The 8547-nt window shown below is 44.0% G+C and overlaps 1 protein-coding gene across 1 annotated transcript in view; it reads right to left on the bottom strand.

Moving 5' to 3' along the window:
- Nucleotides 1-274: 274 nt before the first annotated feature.
- The window catches only part of gc2 (guanylyl cyclase 2), a 43448-nt gene continuing 35175 nt past the window's right edge, over nucleotides 275-8547 (bottom strand). Inside the window, exons 20-25 of the mRNA XM_056300853.1 lie at nucleotides 6599-6773; nucleotides 6048-6146; nucleotides 4623-4717; nucleotides 3576-3661; nucleotides 2818-2916; nucleotides 275-374 (exon numbers count right to left, since the gene is read on the bottom strand). Of these exons, the coding sequence (XP_056156828.1) occupies nucleotides 275-374; nucleotides 2818-2916; nucleotides 3576-3661; nucleotides 4623-4717; nucleotides 6048-6146; nucleotides 6599-6773 (654 nt within the window). The remainder of the gene's footprint in view (nucleotides 375-2817; nucleotides 2917-3575; nucleotides 3662-4622; nucleotides 4718-6047; nucleotides 6147-6598; nucleotides 6774-8547) is intronic.

The raw sequence follows: 8547 nt of genomic DNA, 5'->3' as shown, positions 1-8547 counted from the left end.
ACAGCCAATTGTGTCTATAGGATGCCCGACCAAGACGGAGGTAATACGGACATTCGATCCGGCGCTCCCTGTGTTGGTAGGCAACAGAGTAGACTGCCACGCGACCCGGATGATAAGAATCCAGGCTTTTATGTAACTTGGGCAGAGTCCAGTTGACTGTGTCAACATGCCCGGGATAGAGATTGAACCCAGGCTGAACCAATATGCCTCCCTTGCACCTTCCCGTTTGTGGAGGTGCAGGGCACAAACTTTGTCCTGTGATGCAATGGGCCGGTCAGTGGTGTGACATCATGATGTTGCCTTCATTGGTCATGCTTGTCTGGGCCACGACATGAAGGTGAGAGATCTTCTTCACCGCCTTCTGGAGTCCTTGGCTACATCAGGTGAGAGAGGCAGAGACAATGTCTGTGTAAGAAGAGAGAAAGAGAGAAGGAAAAATGAAGGTGGTGAGAGGGTGTAAATCCATCCATTCATTATCTGAACCGCTTATCCTGCTCTTAGGGTTGCGGGGATGCTGGAGGCTATTCCAGCAGTCATTGGGCGGCAGGCGGGGAGAGACCCTGGATAGGCCGCCAGGCCATCACACAGGGCCGACACACACACACACACACACACACACACACACACACACACACACATTCATACCTAGGGACAATTTAGTACAGCCGATTCACCTGACCTACATGTCTTTGGTCAGAAACCGGAGCACCCGGGGCAAACCCACGCAGACACAGAGAGAACATGCAGACTCCACACAGAGGACAACCCGGGACGACCCCCAAGGTTGGACTACCCCGGGGCTTGAACCCAGGACCTTCTTGCTGTGAGGCGACCACGCTAACCACTACGCCACCAATTGTATCCGACCATTTACCCATCTCTTCCGAACCTTCCCGGTCACTGCTCCACCCCCTCTACTGATCCAGGGAGGGCTGCAGACTATCACATGCCTCCTCCGATACATGTGGAGTTGCCAGCCATTTCTTTTCACCTAATAGTGAGGAGTTTCGCCAGGGGGATGCAGCGTGTGGGAGGATCATGCTATTCCCCCCCAGTTCTCCCTCCTCTCCAAACAGGCACCCCGACCGACCAGAGGAGGCGCTAGTGCAGCAACCAGGACACATACCCACATCCAGCTTTCTACCCGCAGACATGGCCAATTGTGTCTATAGGATGCCCGACCAAGACGGAGGTAATACGGAGATTCGATCTGGCGCTCCCTGTGTTGGTAGGCAATGAAATAGACCACTACACTACCTGGATGCCATCGAATCTGAGAAAGTTATGGTGATCATCTTGGCATGCTAACTGTAGCCGTCATGTAAAAAACGTGGTGGAATACGATCTACCCAGCTACAAGTCCAAAATAGCTGGCTGTGTAACCAGATACAGATGTTGAGTAACTACTGGTCAGCTTTGGAGACCACTGAGATAGACAAGTGCAAAAAAATTAATCCTTAACTATGGTTAACCTAAATTGACCATTGAGGAATTCATAGGTTCATATTTCATCTCTGACTGTCAGGGCATGCTTCCTCTGTCTGTAGTTTGTGCTTCAGAAAGCCTGCATTTCTGTTCATATGGTCTAACATGATGCTTTTGATTTAATCTATAGTGTCCAAAGAACAACTCTGATCGAAAAAATGATGAAGGTAGAGAATGGATAAAGAGGGTGTCTTGACTCGATGAGCAACTACAAAGCCCAAGAATTCATTACATTAACTGGCTAGCATAAATAAAACCATGCTACATTGTGAGGCGGGTAACTGTCAGTCTGTCAGCAGTTGAAACAGCTGGGAAAAATAAAAAAATGGATGTTTCAGGTGTTCACTTGTGCTCGGCCAAACAATGAATCCCACATGGTCAGACCTGCATTTTCAGAGCCTGTGTTCCTGTAATCTCAAATACACTTGGCAAGGACGTGCTGTAAATCTGTGCCAGCATCAACTCTGGATTCTTGGTTTTAAGGAGCAGTTCTCATCTGTGATGCATTGCAGATCCTGTCCGTGGTGTGTCTGATGTATAGCCTTACGATCTGAGAGGTCTTATTTGAATGTCTCAAAAAGTATCGATTTTTATCGAAGACTGTGAAGCATCTGTTCATCTTGACTCCCCACTTCAGGCTGCATCTCTGTTCCTATTCTGCGGATACCTACCGTCTCCTTCATTGGTGTGCTTTAAGACAACACCTTTAAATTAAGGTTAGTGTTTGCACTTTGCTGCTATTGGACAAAAAGTACATTTAAGCTTAAAACTCAACACGTCAAACTTTGGGGGAAAAAATGAGGCTGATTTTCTAATTTTTGTTGTTGGCTTCTGGGCTCATAGAACTTAATGTACGAAACAGGGAAACATCAAATTTCATTAAAAAAAAAAAAAAAGCTTTTGATAACTTTGGCAGCAGGATGCCAAGTGACCAGAGGGCCTGGTTTCAAGGCACTGTGTAAGCAAAAATACACTCTTCTTAAGGGTCCTTGAGCAAGACACCGAATCCCTACCAGCTCCAGGGGTGCAACTGACCCTGACCTCTGACCTTCCTTGTGGAAGGGAGCAAAGTCAAATGAGAATTTACCTATACAGAAGTAAAGTATAGCAGCAAAATAGATTACAGTTTGGGTCTGACTCTTTTTTTTCTGAAACTTGTAAAGTAGAATACTGAGTATTTTTTTAAAAAGATCTTAATTTGAACAATCGCAAAAATGAATAAATAACACTTCCTCTTCCACAAATATAAGTTTGCCAAACAACAAGCCACTTTGCCAAGCAACCAAGTAATGCTATACATGTTTTTATAATGTATACATAACATTACCTCAGTTATTCTTCTTTGCAAGTTTTTGTAGCTGTTTCTCTTTCTCGGCTTTCTGTTTCTTGGACTGGGCTATCTCGGCCATCTGCAGCTTTTGAGCCATCTGCCTGTTGGGATGAAACGAAGAAGATGAACACAATGGACCCCCCCCTCCACACACACACAGTTGTCAAAATGGTGTCTCTGGACACCATGGGCTCCTTAAGGTGAATCCCAGCATGTACACAAAAAGCTGATTACTTTTTTTAACATAATTCAAATGGTCCCAGATGTACACACCTTGTTACCAACAACAAACTAAATCATCTATGAAATGACAAGCTAGAGGTTGTAAGTAGTCTTCTCTGGTATGTTTGTTCAGTTATAGAAGCAGGGGACTTTGGAAGGTGTTGGACAAACATTATTTCAAGAAGTTGGCTGATGTAGGACTCCAAAAGCAGTCAGTAGCTACATTACCATCAAACTATTTTTTATGAAAATTTTGAATTTGTGAACCAAAAAAAATGAGCGGATTTGCAACAATATAAAAAAGAACATCAGTCGACCCTTTTGTGTTTTTCTCTTTAACGGTTTTGGAGACGTAGTCCTTCACAAAGGTCGCGTGGTTGTAAAATGTTCCTGATTCGCATTTGTTTTTATTTTAAATTTAGAAAATTTTGCTAAAAACCCACTTAGCATTTAAATGGACATGGCTAGTGTGTGAAGTAAAAATGTAAGGCACAGAGAAGTAGAAGGAAAAGGATGAAGATTGGATGGTTCCTCCTACCCTGACTTGAGTTCTGGTGGTACAGGCAGAGGTTTGGTGAATCCATCTCTCCCGACCAGCCAGAAAGTTTCCTCTATTCCTTTACCCTGGGAAATGCAAGAAAGAGAGAGACAAAAACAGAGATAGAGAAAAAAATGACAAGGTGGAGATGGACAGAGAGGGATGAACAAAAAGACAGAAAGAGGGAGAGAGAGAGAGATGCAAAAATATAGTTATTTTGCAGCCCAGACACAGTATATGCAGATGAGACCCCACTTTACTCAGATGTTCAGTTGTCTTAAATTGGTAAAAATACTCGTGATATATATGTACTTTCTCTTCCTACAGTTAGAATATTGTTATGTTGCTTTTGTGTTTTTACATGTGCGTCCCACCAAGTTAGATTCCTTGTACATGCAAACTTATTGCACGAATAATAAAATCTGACCCATCATTTGGTGCTTTTTAGTTTTACTTGTTTGAATTTACTTGGTTGAAGTTAGTTTTCTTTTTTTGGGGGGTTCCCCCCCCTTTTCTCCCCTATTGTACTTGGCCAGTCACCCCGCTGTCCGAGCCATCCAAGTCATTTTGCCACCCCCTCTGTCAATCCGGGGAGGGCTGCAGACAACATGCCCCCTCCGATACATGTGGAGTCGCCAGCCGCTTCTTTTCACCCGACAGTGAGAAGTTTCACCAGGGGGATGTAGCACGTGGGAGGATAACACTATTCCCCCCAGTACCCCTTCCTCCCTGAACAGGTGCCCCAACCGACCAGAGGAGGTGCTAGTGCAGCGACCAGGACACATACCCACATCCGGCTTCCTACCTGCAGACACGGCCAATTGTGTCTGTAGGGACGCCCGACCAAGCCGGAGGTAACACGTGGATTCAAACCGGTGATCCCCGTGTTGGTAGGCAACAGAATAGACCGCTATGCTACCCGGACACCCTGGTTGAAGTTAGATTTCAGCGTATTGGTTGCCTTTGTTTAACTTAAAACCCAGACATCAACTTATTGAAAGGGTCTCCCCTCTTGGGTACTTAAATACTCTTAGACTCTTGACACACCTTGAGCTCTGTCCTTCCTCTCAGCTCGAACTTATAGCCCAGTTTCAGGTCCAGCAGGATCTTAACTGTACTCTCGTGGACATGGATCCTGTAGGCTTAAAAATAACATTTCTGTTATTCATACAGCTCACTGAAGGCTGATTTAAAAAGGACTTTCAATAATAGAAAGGCTGACATTTCCATCTGATATTTTCTCTTTGAGCGGGACGGGGGTGCGCTTTTTATGTAAGATGAAAGATATGTATTTTTCTTGCCAAGATTTAAACAGTTGTACCAACAATTTAAATTGGGGACGTTTCATGTTGCACTGTTCAAGGTTTTACATGCAAACCAAAGTCCTGTTCAATTTTTATATTGCTGTCAATAGCCAAGTTATGAACACTTCTTTAGTTGCTCATTTTAAGGGTTAATATCAGGTAGAGTTTTGGGGAAACTTACACAGTGCATAATGTTTTACATCTTCACTGAAGCTAAAAGCAGAAGGATAAGAAAGGCAGCAGTGGGTATGAAGAAGAAGTTGTTGGGGCTAACAAGCAAGATGTGGCAGACTATGCTATTAGAAGACTTTAACAACAGCTACAACAACATCAATAGCTTAACCAGGATCAACTTAGTTTTTTTTTTTTTACGGTGGGGAAGATGCTGACAATAACACCGACCATTCATTTCAAATGGATGACTGGGATTTGGAGTGGTCAATCACCAGTGCAGTTACCACATATCACCATAGGTGTCGCAGTAAGTTGAATGAAAGTGATCTTTAGGTTTGCAACTCTAAAGGCGTAGTAATCTTTTTCTTACACCCCAATTGTACTTGGCCAATTACACTGTTCTTCCGAGCCGTCCTGGTCACTACTCCACCTCCTCTGCCGGTCTGGGGATGGATGCAGACTACCACATGCCTCCTCCGATATATGTGGAGTCGCCAGCCGCCTCTTTTCACCTGACAGTGAGGAGTTTCGCCAGGGGGACGTAGCGCATGGGAGGATCACGCTATTCCCCCCAGTTCCCCCTCCCTCCAAAGAGGCGCCCCGATCGACCAGAGGAGGCGCTAGTGCAGCGACCAGGACGCATACCCACATCCGGCTTCCCACCCACAGACACGGCTAATTGTGTCTGTAGGGATGCCCAACCAAGCCGTGGGTAACACGGGGATTCGAACCGGCGATCCCATTGCTTTTCTTACATTTTTGAGCTTAAAACATGTTGGTATGGCCGTAGGATGGTAGAAATAGTAATTGCCTTCAAAATAAATTTAACAAAAAACGATGCATCACATCATCAATGCAACAATGCAACCCAGCATGCAACAATGCATAACATGGCTGCTTTGAGGGAGAAAATCTATGGTTATAATGTTTGGGGGAAGAGACACATTATGATCAACCTCCTCTGAATTGCTTCCTTCCTCGTTTGGAAACTTACGCATTCCTGAGGACTCCATACGAGAGGCGGTATTGACGGTGTTCCCGAACAAACAGTAGCGGGGCATGCTGAGACCCACCACTCCTGCGACACACGGACCTGCAACGCACACAAACACACGGACAGACACATGTCAACAAATTCTCATGTACATATACAGACACATTCACACAAACACATCTTCACATAAGTTCGTGGACACAAATCTATACAAGCACATGCTCAAATACACACTCGCACACATCAACAATGACACATATTCATTCTGTACATATAATCACAGGCTTTCATATATACACACAACTCTGTCTTGTATAATTCATAGAAACAATCTCTCAGAAGGTTGCATTATATGTTGTATGTGGATTTTAAAGGATATCATTGTGTATGTATGCATGAGCTTGAGAACAATGTGTGTGTACATGGACACACGTGGTGTGGTCACCCTTATTGATATTTCATTGCAGTGAATGAAATCAATTAAAACTCTAGTTTCATGTCAGTGTGTGTGTGTGTGTGTGTGTTTACCAATCTAGTTCTTCTCCCCTCACCTGTGTGTAATCCTATGCGTATCCTAACAGGGACATCGAGCATGTGTCTCATTTTGAAGCTGCCCACGGCGCTCAGGATGTCCAACGCCATGTTAGCTATCTCAGCAGTGTGGCGGTCGCCATTCAAAACGGGAACGCCTGATGCTACCATGTAGGCATCGCCAATGGTCTCCACCTAGAAATGAACATAGCAGAGGGAGATCGCATAGATTGGAAGAATATAATAGAATCAGGAATGCCAATGAATAACTGACACACACAAATGTTTGTCCTTTGTGAAACCCCATCAGCAATGGCATATTCACAAGCTTAAAGGTGCTATACACAACATTCAGCGCCAGCGTCTCATGCCCAGTCCACACCTACATGGGTATTTTTGAAAACATCGCTTTTTCTATGCGTTTTGGCCTTTCGTCCACATGCAAGCTGCGTTTCAGGCCACCTGAAATGGACATTTTGGAAAACCCCTTTAAGGGTTAAGATTTTCAGAACATCGTTTTCAGTAGGCGGGTTTCCATTAACCTTCCATTAGGGGCAGCATGGCTCAGGAGGTAGAGCGGGTCGTCTAGTAATCAGAAGTTCACTGGTTCGATCCCCAGCTCCTCCAGGGAGCGTGCTGAAGTGTAAACGCGCTCACTGGAGGATCGAGGACACTTCCTTGAGCAAGACACCGAACCGCTAACTGCTCCTGAAGAGCAGGTTGGTGCCTTGCATGGCAGCCTCCACCATCAGTGTGTGAATGGGTGAATGTGAAGCATACACTGTAAAGTGCTTTGAGTGGTCAGTAGACTAGAAAAGCGGTATATAAATGCAGTCCGTTTACCGTTTAAAGTGCAATCTGAAATTGCCAACTTAAAAACGAGTAATGGAAACACTTGAATTTCGAAAAAACTCAAATATCGCAAAAAAGTTTATACGCACTCATGAGTTGGTTTTTCAGACAATTCGACAAAGCAGTATTTCACAAAATTGAAATGGAAAGCCATTTTTCACATTTACATCAAGGTAGCCAGTTTATAAAGAGTGATATTATGTGTTATGGGTATGATACGCAGGCGCCATGAGGGGTCCTATTGCGTTGCAGAACTCATCAAAACTTAAGCAGGTCATTCAGGACCTCTGTAAAATCATTGCGGACAATGACCTCCCATGAATCCCTTATACCTGGCCGCTGTCAGGTATAAGGGATTTGCGTCATTGCGTGCATCACATGCCCTCATCGCCTTTGATTAAACACCTCCATGGCTATTGCGGTGCATGCAGTCAAAATCACCGTGCCAACACTTACCAGATCTTGGAGATCCATTGCCGTATCACGAGGGTAAAACCCACCTTTAATCGCATAACATCACTCAATGGAAACACAGACCATTCACAATTGTGTTTTATATACTTAAAAAAAAAGTTTCTATTTTGCACAAAACTGCGATGGAAATCCACCTAATGTTGTCGTGTAGGCAGGGAAAATTGAGTTTTGGGCTTTTTTCAGGCCTCTGATTGGCCAACATGGTTTTAGGGTTAGGGTTATATCTCCGCCTATTGGTTTGGCATACTTTTCACTTCCATTGTGTTTTTGCGTTTTCATTTGGATGGAGATTTTTTTTTAAATGGTGCTTGTGTGGACAGCTTTTTTTTTTTTAAGAGCGAAGAAGGGAAAACCCTGTTTTCAAAAATACCCATGTACATATGAACAATGCACCAGACCAAAACAAAACAAACCTCCCCCTCCCTTTGTGTTCCTCTCCCCTCTCCCCTGCCTTTGTGTTCTCGACTATATGGCTATTTCTTGGCTGTAATATTGATTTTTACAGTATAGAGTTATTTTATTAACATTAGTGGCGTATTAGCTCTGTAAGGAACTATTTCTTTGATTTGCCAAGTGACCTAAATCCATATAATGTAATTATTAGCTATCCCCTTCTTGCTGTGAGGCAACCACGCTAACCATG

The sequence above is a fragment of the Lampris incognitus genome, chromosome 20 (assembly GCF_029633865.1).
Source record: "Lampris incognitus isolate fLamInc1 chromosome 20, fLamInc1.hap2, whole genome shotgun sequence".
NCBI classification, from domain to species: domain Eukaryota; kingdom Metazoa; phylum Chordata; class Actinopteri; order Lampriformes; family Lampridae; genus Lampris; species Lampris incognitus.
Note: the sequence above shows the minus strand (reverse complement) of the source record. Positions and strands in the feature narration are given on the sequence as shown.